The sequence below is a fragment of the Apis laboriosa genome, unplaced genomic scaffold (assembly GCF_014066325.1).
Source record: "Apis laboriosa isolate Shangri-la unplaced genomic scaffold, ASM1406632v1 scaffold112_cov148, whole genome shotgun sequence".
Taxonomy (NCBI): domain Eukaryota; kingdom Metazoa; phylum Arthropoda; class Insecta; order Hymenoptera; family Apidae; genus Apis; species Apis laboriosa.
Genome location: NW_025220865.1, coordinates 6,392,906 through 6,413,152, shown reverse-complemented (window position 1 = coordinate 6,413,152; position 20,247 = coordinate 6,392,906). Strand labels below are relative to the sequence as shown.

Here is a 20,247-nt window from a genome sequence, read left to right as displayed (position 1 = left end):
TTTTATCACGAGAAGATATAACGTCATGCACAATTTATCAAATATGGGCAGATACTTTTTGAAATTGAGTAATTTGAAATATTATTTTATTTACAACATATTATTTCATTTCATAATTTTATTCAAATTTATAATCATATTAAAGTGATATTATTTGAAATATTAGTGGAAAAAAAAAGAAATCAGTCAATTTATTCGGGAAGAACAAAAAATAAACAATATTGTTCAAAAATGGCAGCTGTTTATTACGAAAAAAAGAAAGTAAATAGTGGATTAAAAAAACGGCTTAAGTTTACATTAAAAATAAACGGCTATGTCATTTGGAAAGCAATATTCTAACGCAGTGTTTCTCAATCAATAGATTAAACTAAACCCAATTTTTAAAAATAATTGTATATATAAACAAGATACACATAATTTTATTTATAAATAATAAAATATGCATAACTTTATTCATATGATTATTAATTCGTATATTTACACTCTCAACGCAGTAAGTTCTTACAAAAAGATTGAGAAACGCTGCCCTAACAGTTACCCTGTGTGCTTCTGTTAAGATTAATTAAGTATCCCTCGATAAAAAAGCAATCTCTGTCTTTCTGATCAGTCTTTACAATGTTCTTCAATTATCATCTGTCAATTATCGAAGAAAGAAAGTGATCGAATAGCGCCATGATGTCGCGCGTTCATAAACACGTATCGCATTTTTTTACGCAAAACAACCGATGACATCCCGGTATTACAATAATAAATAAATATATTCTTGATGTCACATGCATCTCTTCGTAAATATTATAATTTCACGTTCAAACGATTTTATTCGACGATCACATCGTCTTACAATATACAGGGGAAAAGATCACAAAATAAGAAAATAGGCACTCGGCATTGAAGCGTCCCATTTATGAATTGAAAGCACTCCATTCGTTTGTGAATCACAAAAGATATTGCTTATTGGAACATTCGTTAATTCATCACATTTCGATCAATCTAATTAATTTTATAATTATAAATTGTGACAATCTTCTATGATTCTCGTTTAAATTGTTAATCTTTCTAATTTCTTTCACCATGTAAGTGAATTTTTTTTATGGATATCTAAAATTTGTTATTGTCTATTCTGACATTTTCCTTTTTTTTTTCTTTCTTTCTTTCTTATTTTCTATCAATAAGTAAAGCCAAAGTTTCTTGACACTTAAATACTTTTGAGATTCTTCCTATGTCGATGTGTATCGAAAGATAATTCGATGAATTATTTGTAATTAATACAAGTCTTAATGTTTTTAACATTTTTTTTTAAATTGAAAAATTCAACGAATTATCTATCGTTCTCAATGACACATGTTTTCTTTTTTTTTAATCGACGCTCTCGTGAGAAGAAAATTCGATGAGTTATTCATATACACTTCTACAAACTATTGCTTTCTAATAAAGGTGTAGTTTTGGTCAATTTCAACGCTCTCAACTGTTTGTACAATCGTTGTCTGCAAAACTGATAAAATTCGATTTCTCTGGTGAAATTGCTTCGCACCATGTCTTTCACTTCTTCGCTGACAGGTGGTTTGAAGAAATTCCGGTTGATTCTGGTAAACGCATTCACTTCGTCTAAAAAATAAAAATTATTTTGTTATTAATTATTTATTAGATTGCTGATATTTATGAAAAATTTTTATCCATAATTATTTTTAATGATATATTATTATATATTGAAATATTATAATTAATTAATTAATATTTAATAATTTAATATTAATAAGTTTCAAAAAATCAAAAAAAGAATTTGTTTAATTAAAGAAAAAGATAATGAGATGATTTTCTCTTAAAAATTATCTTTCTTTGATATTTGACATGTACAAAGCACGTTTAGTTCTGTGATAATTATCGGTTGATTGAGATTTACAGTTATATGCAAATAAAGGAACAAAAGAATTACCATAATAGACGTCAGTGGCGCCTCGGAAAAATCGGGGTATATAATTTTCCAATACCGTGAGAGTGCTATTTACGTCCTCGAGTACACCAACCACTGCGTAGTGTTTCTCCACTGCCATTTTTGCTCGTTCTAGGGCACCCATCGTGTTGAACGGGCTTCAAACAAACAATAATTGATAAATATAACAGGTAGTTGAATGATGAAAAAATAAAAACGTAGAATTAGTGGAATGATGAAGGTATGAATAATGTATAATGGATTGAAAGAATTTTTTTTTTTTTAATATTGTATTATGATTTTGAAAAGAGTAGAATCAATTTTTTTATGTAACATATAGAGGATTATTAAAATTCTATTATTTAATTTTACTAATTTATAATTATAATTTTTTAACATAAAGAATTATATTATTAAAATTATTTATTAATTATATATACTTTGAAGTTAATATCTTTGGAAAATAGATTCTAAATTAGATTCTGATTTAGACATTTCACTAAAATCCATTAAATTTTTTTCACAATCCAATTTTTCACAAGCAGAAAATAATTAGATAAAATATAGTATAGAATTATATTTTTTAATGAAACATTTTTATTAATTATATATATTAATTTACTAATAGAATCCTTCATGGGTCACAATTTAACTTTACATTAAATATAATTCATTCCAGAACAAAATTTCCATTAAGGAAACCATTTACAAATGTATAATTTCTTCCATCCATCCGTGCATCATGTATACACAAGAAGATAACAGTGGAATTTCTAGAGAGAGGACCTACGTGCATTTCTCGCTGTGGCCGCAGAAAAAAAGCGTTTGCCTGCGATGATCACCGATTCCCTCGTGAATCTCACCCTCGAGGTATCTGCATTCACGGTCCGCCTTAAGTACACAGGACTCGAAGTCCTTTTTCAGCCAGTTCGGATCCGGCAGTGGTAAGTCTGGAAATATTTGCTTTCTCTCCACGTAATACCAAGGTGCTCGCACGTAATAGTACCAGGATATCACTCTCTCAACAGGATCCCGGACTATGTTGATGTAAATTGGCTGAGGCAGGTTGAATCTGTAAGGAAAAACAGTCCTACGTCAGATATCTCGTGGGAATCTGGCTCACGTTACTTGCAGTTACATTAAAAATTGAATAATTGCATGAAATTTTCTTTAACATGTCACGAAACAAAAAATTTATTGACCGTTTATATTTGATGAAATATAAAGGAAATGAGCGAAATTTGATCAAGACATATTAGAGTTAAATTTCAATAAGTGAAATTTTATAAATGTATAATTTGATTTTTAACTTTTATTTAAGATTTATATCTACATATCTATTTTAATTTTTCTTTTAATAGTTATATTTTTCTATGTTTTATGAAGAAAATTTTAAACTTAACAAAAATTAAATTATATTGAAAAATAAATTAATTAAATTATATTGAATATCTATATTTTATAAATTTTATAAATTTTCAGATTTGATTTTCGATTTTTATTTATTTTAATTTTCAATTCTCTGATTTTTTTCAGTAACTATACTTTTCTATGTTATAATAATATGTACAAAGAAAATTCTAAACTCTCGATCGAACCATGTAGGAATTTAATTTCAATGCAATACTCCATAAATATAATTTTTATTGTACTTCGTTATTGTCGCGTTATTTAAAATTACAATTATTTAATTATAATATAAAAGTCATTTAATTTTTTAAAATACTTACTCTGTAAAATTTGTAAAACACACATGCTTTATATAAACAGATGGTTCTGAATAACTGCTAACCATAGTTGCAAGTTGAAGCTAAAAATATATAAATATATAAGTAACAAAATCTCTCAATTAAACAATTTTATAAATATTAGATTAAATATGATATATTAAATATTTTATAAATGATAATATTTTATGATAAATAATTTATCATACCTGTTCAATAGGCGCAAGTCGTATAGTTTCGACTCTTTGTACACGATCTCTGTTGAACGAGAAGCCATTCCTCAGGGATAACCTCCTCAACAATTCCATAAAGGTCTGAGAACCCACTTTTGGTACGCGATTGAAGAACAAAACGCTTCGATCCGCTCTTTTCGTGTTGTTGAGCGCATCGATGTCCAATACTTCAGTTTCTTTGTACTGAAATTAACAAAAAAATTTTAATATTCTGTTTATTGTTCATCTTTTAATCTAATATTGAAGATCATAAATCTCTATTTTCATAATAGTACTGAAACATTAATCTTAATTTTTGCAATAATTTATTATATATCTAAGATTTCTTTTAATTTTACTATCATTAAATTAAACATTCGAGGTCATTAAAAATCAGATGGAAAAAGCGAATATTGATTTTCGATAAAAATAATTATAAAAATGCAATGAAATCTAAAATAGGATGTAAACATAGATAACGATACTTGTATTGGAAATAAGAATTATTTTTCTTGGAATAATGCGAATGTATACATCAACTGCTATAAGAAATATAAAAATAAGAAATCTTGATGATGCATACGTCATCGATCTCAAATTTATTAACATAATTAATTAGTAATTTATATTTTGTTAAATTAAATAGAAGTCAAGTGAATATTAAACAGATATTACATTATTATAATTTTACCATATTAACATTAGCATAATTGATTGATTGCAGAAGTCAATGTCAATACTATATAATAGTATTAATTATATTAATATCAATAATATATATTATCATAATTTTTATTGATATTAACATAACATATTGATATTAACATAATTAGTTAATTACAATTTATAAATTGAATAAAAGTCAATGTCAAATATTTTTTACGAAATAAAAATACTTTAATGATTCATTTCAATCTTAAAAATTGTCATGTTCTAATTACGAAAGCATGGATGGTAAACAGAAGAGAGTTGTCACGATTTTAATCGTTTGTTTTTCTTTTTCATCATCCAATTCAATCATTTCCCTATTCCGGGGAGAGTAATTCTCATTCCATTCCCTTTCGTTGAATAACTATTTGCAATATCGGCAAGTCATTCCATGGTACATGATGAGCGTGTAATTGCAAATAGAGACGCGAGTAACGAATACCTCGTTTCACCTTGACTTCCGGGTAATTTTTGCGCTCGATACAAACGATCGAAGAAAGATATTAGATAATTGAATCCCTTAGAAGCAGCGATGTAAAGTAATTTTATTTTGCAGGATTCATCCTTGAAACATGATATTCGATGATAAATAAATAAAAAAAAAATTCTTTTAAAAATAGAAATGTATATATAAAATGCTTAAAGAAGATAATTAAAAATATCATAAGGAAAAAATTAATTTTTATTAATTAAAAATAACTGTAATAAACTGTATAAATATTATCTATCGAACCTTCGTTTCGTTCCATTGCTTTCGATTCAGCCTGCTTCACTTCATGCAATCGAGTCGATCAGAGAAACATTGAAGCTTTACTTCCGCAAGCTTGTCAATGATATATAATTCCAATGTAGAATTCCTTTGTGCAAATTGTTTGATTGATCTTTGATTGCTCATTGCTTCAAAATCTCGAATATTTTTTTTGAAACGGTAATCACGGCTTCTCGTTTTAAAACTCATCGCTTTTATACTATATGATGTTCGATTATATAAATTTTAATTATTCAATCAACAAATAACATAAAAAATCAATAAGTGTAAACTTGTTGATTGAACTAAAATCAAAAAAATCTATCACACTTACATCATTCAGTTATAATATAACAAGTTAAATTATTCAGCCAACAAGTAACATCAAAAATCAACAAGAATAAATCCATTACGTATATACTTCATACGACGTTCAAGTACAATAAAGTGCAAACAGCAAAGCGTTTAATCCCCTCTTCGTTAGAAGCTGAGCAAACAAACTGACGATTCAACGATCGTGTACGTACTAACCTAACCTAACCTCTATCGCAGTGTGTACATGGCGAAACAGAAACGTCAGCTTGTCTTCTTTTTTCTGTCCACATTCTCGTAGCTTGGCATTATGCCACAAGCACATCACATTATTACATTATTACTAAACACGTTTGCTTCTTTCTTGATTACGGATTTCTCGACTTGCCTATCTTCTCGATGTCCTTCTTTTGCGAATTCTTAGGACGATTTACGAACCATCCTTCGGTTTTACTATATTAAAGGATTTAAACGTAATTTGTAACATTATCTATGTAGTATATTACGAAAGAAATTTTAAATATATTTCTATTACTATTTCTTGATAACTATAATTTAATTACAATTTTAAGAACTTATTCTTAATCTTTTCTATCTTTTCTATTTTTAAATATAAATATATCATGAAGAAAATTTTGAATTTATGTTATTATTTTTTATTATAGATATATAAAAGTTTTGAATTTATCCCCGTTATTATTTTTCAATGATAACCTCACTTTGAAAATTTATTTTCAATTTTTTCTATTTTTTTTATTTTATATTTAAATTTACTTTCATTAAAATTTTGAAAAAAATTTGAAACATTTTATTATTTTTTTATATAATAATGCGGTGAGTTTTATATTTATTGATCCGTTATTTATATAATGATAACAGAACTATGAAGTTACCGTTTGAAAACACTTTTTTCCTTCGCACTCTAATTCTTAAATGGATTTCACTAAAATAAAAATTCGTTTTTTTTTTTTTTTTTTTAATAATACAGTTATCTAATTAAACTTGCGAATTAAGCGTTTATATCATTTGAATGATATTACATTGAATATATTAACTCGTTCACTAATAAAATAAATTCTTCGAATTTTTTATTTTATTAATATTTATTGAGATATTTTCTTAAATAATTAATTTAAATAATAAAATGTTTAAATTTTTATTATTAAATTTTGCCATTATTCTATTACTAGTAAAATTTAGAATTTAAAATTTATTGAACGATTTAATAATTAATTTTATTATCAGTAATAAAAATAATTAAAAATTTTTTTAATGAAGAAGAACAAATGACTTCGTATATTAAATAAATGTGTGCAAATAAATAATACATATTTGAACTAGTGCGTAACAGATAACATAGTAGATCAAATGTAACCTATTATGCCTAGGGATATCCTCTTTGTGGGTCATTTGGTATTTTATTGTAAATTTTTGCGGCGAATAACGGTTAATATAGAATAAAATAAAAGTAATTTAATGATTCATCGCAAAAGAAATTCTTGGCGCAAAATGAGCTTTAAACAACGTTTAAATGATTATGACAACACCTGAAATAGATTTTATGAAGTATAGAAATTTTTTTTCTCGTTCTTTCACCATATTTAAATTTATCAATAATAAATTTACATTCGTTATCAAATTATTCTATTCTTTTCATAGTTCACAGTTCACAGTTACAATTTATTATATTTTTATAAATTATGATAAATCTAATTATGTTTCATTTATTCATATCGTATGAATATTAACAACTAATTTAAGATATTTAAATAGAGATATATTGATATTTAAATAGAGAATTATTAATTAATTTATTGTTTTCATTTAGATTAAAATTTCATCGAAACAATAATGTTATTAGAATTGGTTTTGCTTGGATATCCGACAGTTATATAGCGTAATATAAATTCAGAGTAACATTCACGGTCGACGTGTTTAAGCGATTAATGGTTAGGCTGAAAGGCAGCAATCCATTTCGCGGTTTCACGCATCGTGACCACTATAATGTTTCCAATGTGTTATTTTTCCCTTCTTGCTAGTGACCGTGTTTCTTCCTCAATCTCTTTTGTACAATGTTAAATCTTCGTGATTGTGGATATGTAATCGAAAGTCAAACAAAAGTCATACAAATTTCTTTTATTCCTTTATTTCTTTTGTTTTTTAAACATTCATACATATTTAGAAATTGTTTCAATTCATCGTTTTTTCAATGAATTTTTAACTGGATCGAATATTTTATTATTGAATTTCGATTATAATAAGTTTAATATATACTTATGCTTCCATAATTTAGTTTGTATAATTTAAATTCATGTTTTTTCTTCTCAAAAATCAAAAATCATTTCAAAAAATTGATTGATCGAAAACAATTTTAGTAGAAACATTTTCCACTGTCACTGAAAACAATGATATCAATCAGTATATAAATTCTTAAAAGAATTATTTCTTAAAAGAAGATAATATTTTTATAAAGAAAAATATCTATATTCGTATTACAATTTTACTATTAAATTGCAATTTATACATTTTTATGTACAAAAATGTACATGATATATCAAAATATATAGTACTCAAAATGTAACACGAATTATAATATTTAAAAAATAATTCAAATCTTTATTTAAATCTCTATTTATTCTCTATTTTCAAAAATAAAAAAATAATTAATCATTCGCATATAATCATAATATAAAACTAACTATAATTCGAGAAACAATTTGCAAAATAATTCAAGCTAAGTCCAATCATATTATCATAATTTCATTTTACCTTTTTCAATATTACCTCTTAATTTCATTTCATATCACGTAATAGATCAGTTGATTAAAATTCAAATAACAAAGCTCAATTGGCATTCGTCGATTAGATTTTCGTTACTTTTAGCTCATGAGACAATGCAGGTTTGTGACGAGTATTTTACCGTTTCTCAGGTGCGTGTTACACATGTAACGGGTGAATCCGAAATAAGGTCGACTGCTATAACGGATAACGATACGAATCGTTTGGTTTTCAATGTTTTTCCAACGGCCATCGCCGTGATTACTCTTCTTGCACATCTTGTCGCCCGCATCCTGCAGCGTCACCGCATTTCGTTCTGATTCTCATCGTAAATGGTGATGGAACTACGTTAACTTTATAGAATTTCATTATTTTTATTATATTTCTTTTATTATTATACGTTATTGTTTATTAGTTGGTTGAAACATTATTTGTAATAAGTTCGTTCATATTTTTTTATAAGAACATTAAATAATGAAATAATATAAATAATTCAATTTTTAGTATTAGATAAGACATCTTGTGTCTTTTAATTGAAAATTAAAATAACTTCAAAAAAATTTCAATATAATAATTATTGAAGAAAATTTCAGATAAAAATTAAATAGTTTCGAAAAAGTATTTAATAATTTGATATAATTTATATATATATATATTTTTTTTTTGTAAATATAGACGTAGAGAGTACGTGAAGATCAATTTTGCTCATCTACATTTTCAATTTATATCACGATATTAAATTATAGTTGTTTTAATTGAAACGAAACTTGAATTTGTAGTTTAGTAAAAATACTTTGAGAAATATAATGTAATGGATAATTATTCTGGTGATTTATTTCAGAAACTTAGCCATCTTCTGCAATAATTAAGAAACATGCACTTAAAAGGAACTTGCTTTGGTAATTATTTCAGGGAGGTCATAAAGGAAACGGATGTGTGTAGCACTATTTATGTTTTAAAAACTAGCTCTTTCGTTTATGACCGTACAAAGACAGTTCATTAAATAACTATTACAAATTGTATAGCACTTACTTCTGCATGGTACTCTGATATACAGATTCTTTAAAAGGTGAACGAACTTTTCGTATATGAGCTTGAAACGCGTGAATAGATATTTAGAAATATGCTGAATAGATAAAATTTTCGGAATTAAATTTATAAATAAATCTTAATAATATAAAAATATTTTCTGATAAAATAATTTAAATTCTGTTAAAATATTATAATCTAAATTCATATTAATAATAATAATATTAAAGAAATTTAATCTAACCTAACTTAATACATTCAAGACAAAAAGAATGAAAAAATGAAAAATGAAAGAAAGTTTTTTACATATCCGACTTTTCTTTTGTATTTTGAATTTCAATGTATTATTAATTATTTTTTTTTTATTCAAAATCAATATTTTTTGGTTTCGAATATATTAAGATGATTGTCTCTGTCGATTCACTTTGTATGCACGATAAATACAAACACTTATTATCTTTTTCACAACAAAATACATTCTCGAAAATCATTGAAGCCAAGAAAATCGACTACAATTTTCTAACATTATCGATGTTCTAACAAGAATACAGAGAAAAAAGTAATAAATATCTTCGATACTATATCGATCATATCGATACTTCTTGTCCGAGCATATGATCTGTTCCACTTATTTCGCTTGATTGCAGCCTGAAGCCGCGTTTCCATGATCCGTTCGCAGTCGAAGGATCATCACGGGCGGTCTCTATTCTCATGCGTTATCCGATTAAGGATTTCCCGCGTGTTCTCGTTAATGCGAATTAGATCTGAGATCTTTCTAGTGAATATCGAGAGTTTGGTTGAAATATAAAATTGACGGAAAGAATGTGGAAAAAATTTTGATTTAATCACGATTGGAAATCTTTTATGTGATCGAATTGATTTTTTAATTCTAATTTCTATTTATGTTTCTGTCAAACTTATATCTAACTTTACTGTATTAATTAATAAAAAAATAATATATATCATTATTATTTATGTATATTTATTTAATATATTATAAACTTATAAAATCTCCAATCCATTTGAGTTTTATTATTTTATTATTAGTATTCGACAACACATTCCACAACAATCCTGCTAAAAAACATATCCAACAATAAATTCTGCCAAAAATATAAAAAATTATAGAAAATATAAAATCCAGATTTAAATCTAAATATCAAAAAATTGCATAAAAAGATTTTTTCAATTTTTGAATATCACGATTTCATCTTTAGTATATAAACTAATATATTTCTAACCTGTAAATTCACGAATGTTTTTGATACGAAACTGATACAAAATGTATAGAATGAAATTCTTCCCAAGAAAATCTTTTTTTTGTTAGATGTGTGTGATGATAAAGTGATTCTTCCTGAGGAGAAGTTGAGCTATCTGTCTGTTCGGTTGATCGGTCAACGTACTCTTCGACTGTTTATTCGATAGACATCGCGTATATATATAGATATATGCATACATACAGATAGAATCTAAACGCCTAATGACAATTCACTATGCACTGAGATCCGAGAATTGTTTCACAGAGATGGAAATATTTTTAGCGATTCAATCGAATCAATTGTTGCTGGTTGGAATAAAATATTAAAAAATGTTTTCAAAGAAGACGAAACGATTGTTTTTAAAAAAAAAGAAACGTTTTGATCTTTCTGAAAATAGATGGCGCAAAATTCGAATTATATATGAGCGGATTTCCAATAAGATCTTGCAAAGGATTTGTTTTGAAGAAAGAATTGTTGAAAATTTAAGATATTGGTATTGAATAACAAAATGCTTCAATCAGATAAATTATCGAATAAATGATTATCATTATTATTGACTATAAAATTAGATTTGAAAAATTTCAGAAAACAAAATTTAACTTTTTGATAAAATAAATTTAAAAAAAAATTAAAAAAAAAAAAAAAGAAAAAATTAAATACTAGTCAGAATAGAAAAATAGCGGAATCTTATTTTATCTAATCTTATTTAAACAAAATTTCTACTCGATATCACATATTGATATAAAAATAAATATGATTGCTTTTATACGTTATTCATATAATTGAAATTACGCACAAGAAAAAGCGGAATTAAAACATAGCAATTAATTATCGCATTTTAGATTCTTCTTCTTTTCAATTTTGAATAATAGATAGATATTTTAGAATTCAAAAGTTTCGAAATCTGCAAAATTTCTGTATTCTATATTTAAAAATTAGATTTTGATCCAATTAATTATTACTAAAAATTCTGCAAAAACGAATAAAAAAAACTTTAACAAACATTTTTTGAATTCAAGGTACCGTTTTTATACAGATTTCGTTCTGTATTTTCACTCATTTTTAATCACTTTAGTTCAATTGAAATTATCATTAACCCGATTTAGATACGCATCATCAAGATCAATTGCAACCTGATTTCTGGATTTTAACATTGCACACACGTCTCGTCAACCGTGCAGAGAATTATTCTCACATTGGAAGAAAGAAAAAAAAAAAAGAAATAAAATACAAGAAGCTACTTTGGAAATGGAAGGAAATTGAAGAAGAAAAAGAAGAAGAAGAAAAAGGTCGAAAAAGATTTCAGTGTCGAGCAGGATTTTAATTAAAGAGTTGGTGCATAATGAGGGAAGTGATACTGGACGTTGTCGAGAAGCATACTAATTGCAATTTAGTGCATCCCGTGTTTCTTCTTCTTCACTCACGATTATGCTTCTTATTATCTTCTTACACGAACGTTTTTATTCGCAAACTAATTTATTTCAATGTTTTTCTTTTTATAAATGATGATGAATAGTTATTAGTTATATAGCAAAGTAAGCTGATAGTGATAATGTGAATATTTATAAAAAATTAGATTTTTTTATAAAAATTACTGTACAATGAAAAATAAATATTTGTTTTACCTTTTAAATATCATAATTAAGTTTTTAGTTTTCAGTTTAATCAGAATTTCTATGCGAATTCCCATATTGAAAATACGAAATCTTTCTTATTTTATTTTTTTCTATCACTTTATAAGATTTATATATATCTGATGTAGAGATTATCTTTAAAATATATAATTTTAGAATCCTTCATAGCTTCTTGAACATTGATAAATATTATATGTTTTAATTGATATTAGAATACTAATTTTTTTAACTGTATCACATATCTTTACAAAACTTAAATTGTTTATAAATTAATTAATACTTTTAACATACTATTTTTATCTTTGTTTAATTGCTTATAACTATGGATTTTTATGCCTATTTTCTATTAAGATCAGAATTGTAATGCGAATATCCAAATTGAAATTAGTGAAATTGCTTATAAATTAATAAATATACTTTAATATTGATATTTTTGTATATTAATTTTTGAAACTTTTGTTCGAAACTCTGCAACCGATTTTTTAAAACTGTTCCACGAATACATTAACACCCTGTATAGAAGCACAAACGAATAAATATAAGAATAAACGATTGTAATAATCCTTATAAAAAAAATTATTAAGAAAAGAATGTACCTTTATTGCGAATATACGATGTCTGTTTGGATAATGGACGATTCCACTTGGACTAGAATCAGTTTGCACTCCTTCTGGAACGAGAAATAGAATTTACGTTGGTATAAAATAATTAGAAGATAATTGCAAGAAAAATACATAGAATAAAAATAAAGCAATACTTCAATAAAATATTTCAATAAAATTAATAGAAGATCATTGTTTATTATAAAATATATAAAGGTAAATAATGATCTTTTATGTGAGCAATTCATAATTTTTCAAACCATCTTCGTTTTTCTTCCAAAGATAAAAGTTACGACCGCTTTTACGACTGTTTCAGAAAAATATTAAGGATGCTTGGATAATTCAACCATATTTTCAGCCTTTATTGCCACAGGTTTAAACGAGGTATAAACTTGTTAACAGATTATTTTCAATTCAACACTTTAAACAAGTCATTTTACGATCTATATATATTTAATTATTTATTTAATTATATCATTTAATTATTTATTAAATTATTTAATTATATCATAAATTATTACTATACTTACTATTATTACATATTTTTTAGAGACTCTTAGAAAATATAATTTTAAAATTTCTTCCAATTTCTAAAAAATAAAAATCTTTTTCAAAACAAAAAAATATAATCCACATTATAATGCATATTATTACAGTATGTATCTTCATGAAAGATTAAAAACTCACTGAAAAGAATGCAGCAAAGAAGAGATGAGAAATTAAATCTTTTACTTTTTTATTCTTTAAATCCATAAGAGATGAAGATGATGAAATTTGAAAGTTCACATTCCATTATCACTATTGGTTTTAATCGAATATAGCTATTATTAAGTTAAATAAATTAAAAAAAAAAAAAATCGACAAGTTAATCGACATTCACCAGGAAGAATCTGGTTGATATTTCTAGGGAAGACTTTCTCCTCTTCATAAGAAATCATGTGTTATGGTTTATGATCAAAGGTCAAACACTTCAGATTTGATTATTGAAATGAAAATCGCGAATCTGGTGTAAATATGAAAGTCAAACGAGTTTCACTTCTTCCTAGTTTTTCGTAATCAGTGTCTTCGAACTCGTCCCAATCATTTTCACACAGGAGTTCAAATAACATGGAAGTTAAAATAGTGCAAAGCATAAATGTCGAAAGTACTTGAAATATCTTCTTCCTCCCTTCTTTTTACGTAATGTTTTGATATTAAATTTTCAAAAGAAGATTTATACATCTTTGCACGTTTATTTTTCAATAGTTAAAAGTGCATTAATAATCCTTTCTCTCTTCCAATCTGAAAGTTAAAAGGGGAAACGATGCAATTCGATTCTATGATTTTTTTTCTTTTTTTTTTAAATTATTTAAATTTATTTTTAGACGAGTCAAATAATATAAATTGTAATATTACGATTATATAAAAAAAGGATTATGTGTAAAAAATATCTATTTAAATTATAGGAAAAAAAAAATTTATATTTATAGATAAATATAAATTAAAAGGAATTGCAATTCTGACATGCATGATTCAGGGTCAAATTTCTTTTTCCTAGGAATGAAGAAATCTTGATTCTATTTACGCAATTCTATAATTTTATATTTTTCATTATTACCTCTAAAAAAATTTTATTAATATTTATAATTTATATTTATAATTTTACAACATAATGGAATGATAATGGATGAATATAATGGAATGAAAACATTAAAATTACTTATATAATTATTTTCTTAATAAATGAAAAATATTTACCTCTAATATTTTCCATTTATCAATACAAAAAGGATAGATATCTATTTCAAAAAAGAAATCAAATTAAAACAATAGATTAGCTCATTAATAAAATTTGCATAAACATAATGCACAAACATAATTTCTATTCACAACTTATATGCGTTTATCATTTCTAATTAATTGCACCAACTCTTAAATTAAACTCGTTAGTCTCAATCAATCGATTCAACAGAGATTCTTGTATTTAAATGATCTGCTTCCATTCTAAAGGATTACCACGAATAGTTATAGAGTTTCGATTTACAAAGCGAGTCTCTCTAGTAATCGGGTTATAAGTAGTAAGCTATTAGCTACTAGCTATCAGCTAACGTAACATTGAATCGTGATGAAGACATTATAAGGCATAGAAACGTAAGATACATGCAATGTGTGTCTCTGTCGATACTGTTCGATATGATAATACCGATCGGGAGCAATGCTAGTCGGAGCTCGTTTTCGATCCGTTTTATTTCCATCGAACGAACACATGAAACTGAAACTATTACAAATGAATCATTTGATAGAAAATGTATTAGAAATTTCGATCAAAGAAAAATTGATTAATTTTATGTTAATACTTAAAATTTTTCACAACGTTCCAATTTTATTTCAATGCGAATGATGCGCATTTGTCACAAAATCTTCAAAGAGAATCCAGAGAATAAAAAGATTTTGGGACTGGAGATAAAAATAAGGTAAAAAGGTAGAAAAAAAGCAACATGCCATTAACACTTCTTTTTAACGACACGTCGAAAATCGGATTAACGATGGCGGTGATTAAGAGGTCGGCAAGATTCTTGGCCAAGATCAATGATCTTCCGAGGCGCAATCGAGGGCCCTCGAGGTTGCCGTCGGTCATCTAGAAAGTTGCCGCTCCCATCGTTACAAAAAGAAATAAAACGGGAGATGGATCGAAACAAGGATCAACGTCTTCTTGCTTTCTTTCTTGTAAATTGCCTGTTTTTATACTCGTTTTGTATCGTGCCTCGAATACGTAACATTTTTGTCATCTCTCTGAAATTTATTTATTTTTCTTAAGACGAAGTAGATTATAAATTACAATAGAATTCTATTTATATATGTAAAAGCCGACAAAGAATGAGCAATTTATATGATAGGTTCGTATAGTAAGAATCCACTATTTTTAAATTTTTGTTCAAATAACTGAAGTTTTTGTTCGAATAAATGGATATTTAATCATCTTATCTTTTGGATTATACAAAATATTAATGTATTTAATACGGTATCTTTGAAGAATTAATCGTGGAGATCAAAAAAACCGTGTAAGTTGGTATAGAAAAATTTCGATTGAGATTTGTTGAATTTACTTTTGTTGAGTTTAACCTAGATGAAGCAAGATAAAAATAGAGTGTACAGTATTACGGAAACAGAGGAATCTCATTCTCCCTTCATTTCTTATTTATATTCAATACCGCACAAAAAATTAAAAAAAAGTATCCAATGATAGATATTAATTTGATAAGTAGAAAAAATTGTAAAATGTAACGAAATCCAAAATATTAATGACAATTTGTAAAATCGAATTTTTATTCAAAGAGAAAACTGGATATATGGAAAATTCTTTTCTAACCTGTCATGTTTCCTGGAAAAGTTCAATAAGAATAAGATAGGAAATTTGTATGAGTTTCACTTAGTTATATCGATGAAAATTTCGTTTCAATAAATGAAGTTCTATTGTAAGTATTTTATAGTGTTTCTTCGAATTCTAATTGATTCCTGAAATAAATAAAAATGTTGCCGCAAGTTAAATTTAAAATTAATGATAATCAATACTGATATGATAAATAGCAATTTAATTATCAAAATCAATTCGTTATAATAATATTAATATATTTTATACAATAATTAATTATACAATAATTTCATTTTATTACCTTAATCCTGTGTTTAATCGTGCAATCTAATTGTATTTCTTCTTCTTCTTATAAAAATAGGAAGTAAAAATTTCAATCTGCTGTTTCTATCTTCAGACTTCATTACGATCTAAACACTTATTCTTCCACCGTGTATTTATAAGAACTTTAATATACAATAGAAGAATTAAATTACACATTTCATTATTTCAATTTCACATCAACTTAGAACGAATATCTTTTTTTTCTCAAGGAACATAATACACTTCCTCTAAAAATAAAAGAAAGCCATTGCAATTGAATATATCAATGTTTTAAGATTTCATCATTCTTTATTATTACATATTATTTTTTAAAGATAATGTATTCCATAATAATTGGAATACAATATCTTTACTAATTAATATATGAATGTCTTTATTTTCTTTTTCTTTGCTCAATTAGTCCTCTTTCTTAATCTTCAATTCTTTCTTCATAAACATTAAATAAATAATCATAATAATAATATTTCTTTCTATCTCTTTCTCGTCACGTTCACGTAACAAATAAACAAATTTTTCAGAATTTTTTAACTATCTTCAATTTCTATAAAATTTAATAATTTTTCTAAAATCATAAAATTAATAAAACATAATATGTAAATAACAATATTTTTTAAAATCATAAAATTCAAATATAATATATTCTCATTTCATGCAAATAACAACAATAAGTGCTTAATTATTACATACATCGCAAATCATACATTACGATACAACAAACAATTTTCATCGATTCAATAACGAATAATTATTGAAATTCGAAAAAATAAAACATAACCTCTATCATAATCTTATATCTTCGCCATAAGTGTTTTCATCGAACGGTTAATTTCAATTCCGTTAATTGCGAGAATAGAATTGCAACATGAAGTTGGTCAGTCTTCATGGCCTCAAGTATAACAGATTGGTTATCGAATTGAATCAATCTCGGCCGAAACCGATAACGACCTCTTGATCTTTGTCGAAAGATAATTAGACATTTAATCGCGCGAAACGAGGAATTTCGAGAAATTATAGTGATCATTAGAGGAAAATACTTTATGATTTAATTAAAGGTGGCTTGAATGGTTTTGCTTACACGAAGAATCCTCTCCTTTTTGCTTTCTCCTTCGTTCGTGGATCAACCGTTCACCGATCATTGAAAATTAGCACTTTCCCATAAGACATCTAGATTTCTAGTTTCCTGATTGATGGGCTTATAAGATATTTTTATTTATTATTATGAATTTTTTATTTCTTTCCTTTTTTTTAAACTGTATCAATTTTTTTTTTTCGTCAAGAAAACTTTTTCCCTTTTAAATTTTATTACTAGAAAATTACAGGAAATTACTAGAAATAAAAATCGAAATATCTAGAATTTTAAATATTGACATACATTAAGAATGTAAATTATAAATTCAATTACATTAGCAAACACATTTTTGCTAAAATAAAAAATCATCGCAACAATAATTAAATGTAAATAGATGTATTCGCGATTTAACTTTTCGAAAAAGATTCACGAATGGTTACGTTAAATAAATTACATCACGCCAATAGACTACTGAACCAAGTCACAGATCGTGCAGGATACGAAGAACGCATTAACAATTTCCTGTTTAACCTTGCTACACACTCCTTGTTACAGTCGATTAACCTTTCGTCGAGATCTCTTTTTCGCAATACATACATAAGTGAGTAATTACGGAAAAAAGATTGGAAAGGCAATTATCATTTTCCCACTTATCGAAGTGAAAGATTACCTTCCGTCGGTTATGAAAATTACAGATGTTACGGATATTACTGGTTTCGCTGTGTTATCCTTTTAATTGCCACTGCCTTACCATTTAATTATATACATTTTAATCGTGCTTCATCTCGCAGAAAATTTTTTATTTTTTATTCATTTATCATTTTTAATATAATTAAAAATAATATAATTAAAAATGATGATATTTGTTTTTAAATAATTTTTATATTTTATAGAATTATATTATATAAGTTTCTATTTATTATCTTTTTTCTATTATTATCTTTTTTGTTAGTTCATTCTTATGATTAATTGTATTTAGCTATCATTGCTATTCCTATTTATAACTCGTTAATTTTATAAATAAATTTTATTTTTTTGAATTATTTTAAAAGAAAATATTATCTTGTATTATTTCATTTTCAATTCTTTGTATATATATATATATATATATATATATGTCAAAAATATTTTTATTCTAGTTTCACAAGAAAGTTACAACATTAATTTTTAAATCTTATCCAATAAAAAAGAAATTCACTCACTGCAAAAGAGATAAAAATATCTTCATCAAGATTTCATTCAACAAAATCTCTCACGAAGTCGATAAAGTTATGTGTTACTATATACTTTATCCGTCCCGGAATAAATTTTCTGAAAATATTGGCGGCATTCACGGCATAAATGTGAAGATTCTCATAAATTAAGAAGATAGAAAATACTAAATATCGAGAAACTCTTACCGATTCCAGTAGATTAAATCAGCTTATGATCAGACTCAGCTTGCACGACCGTGAAATGTTTCACGTTCTTCCTCGAGAGATTGGAACAGATCGATTAAGATTAATGATAAAAATTCTTGGAATTCGATACGACTGGTCATGGATCTTACGTATGAAAGCACGTTTCCTTTGAAATTTTATGGATGAATAGGCATGCCTAGAAATACGTATAAAATGTTATTTCTTTCGAACACATTTTGTTCCATGTTCTTATACATTACACGGGAGAAAAAATTAACGAGACTTAAATTTTATCGATTTTCTTACATGTCCTTTTAGATTAGTTTAGTTGAGAGAAATTGAAAAGTTGAAGAACTTAATAAATTTCAAGATGTAATATCAATTTATAGATTCTCATATAAGGATATATATCTAATTATAAATATCTGTTTTAAGGATGCGGATACTTATTTTAAAAAATGTAACTAATTCAAAAAATTAAAAATTCTTCTCTCATCTTGAATTTCCATTAATTTTCCTTTTCTTTATAATCACAAATATTCTGAAAAACATAAAAATTTTTTAATTGTAAAAATATCACATCTCTTTCCTGCTATTTCCAACAATTTAGAAATTTTAAATTATCTTATATTAAAATTAAAGAATGATGAAATTTGTAAAAAGTACTCTTAAAAATATTCTCAATCGATTCTTCTTTCATCTTGAATTTCCATTTTTCTTTTACACTATTATTAACTATTTTAGAAAACGTAGAAATTCTTTATCAAAAATATCTCAGTTTCTTTTTTACTTAACTTTCAACAACTCAAAAATTTCTTGTGCTAAATATAAATTCTCATATCGTGACTCAACACCATTAGACGAGGAATTAAATATCCCTTCATCAAAAAGCATTAACCTTGAAAACGTATCCTGCATCCTCCAAACTCAACGTTTCATTTTTTTTATCATAAACATCGATCGATCCTTCTTCAAATAAAATTAATTATTTTAGCGATATTTTTCTCACTGATCTCTTCTCATAACCACACTTTATTCTCGAATTATCTTGAAATCCATGACGAAGAAACGAGATATTAGGAATGAAGGACATGTTATTTCGATCGTGATGACGAATAATCGAGGACATATTATTCATCATCATCGATACGTAGGCGAATATA

The 20,247-nt window shown here is 25.8% G+C and overlaps 1 protein-coding gene across 2 annotated transcripts in view; it reads right to left on the bottom strand.

Annotated features, from left to right (window-relative positions):
• Positions 1-237: 237 nt before the first annotated feature.
• Positions 238-20,247, bottom strand: part of LOC122715500 (heparan sulfate 2-O-sulfotransferase pipe) — a 52,325-nt gene continuing 32,315 nt past the window's right edge. For both annotated transcript variants that reach the window (XM_043937744.1, XM_043937736.1), the window contains exons 3-8: positions 12,934-13,007; positions 3,867-4,073; positions 3,661-3,740; positions 2,721-3,002; positions 1,934-2,088; positions 238-1,605 (exon numbers count right to left, since the gene is read on the bottom strand). In XM_043937744.1, the coding sequence (XP_043793679.1) occupies positions 1,409-1,605; positions 1,934-2,088; positions 2,721-3,002; positions 3,661-3,740; positions 3,867-4,073; positions 12,934-13,007 (995 nt within the window). In that variant the 3' untranslated portion in view covers positions 238-1,408. The remainder of the gene's footprint in view (positions 1,606-1,933; positions 2,089-2,720; positions 3,003-3,660; positions 3,741-3,866; positions 4,074-12,933; positions 13,008-20,247) is intronic.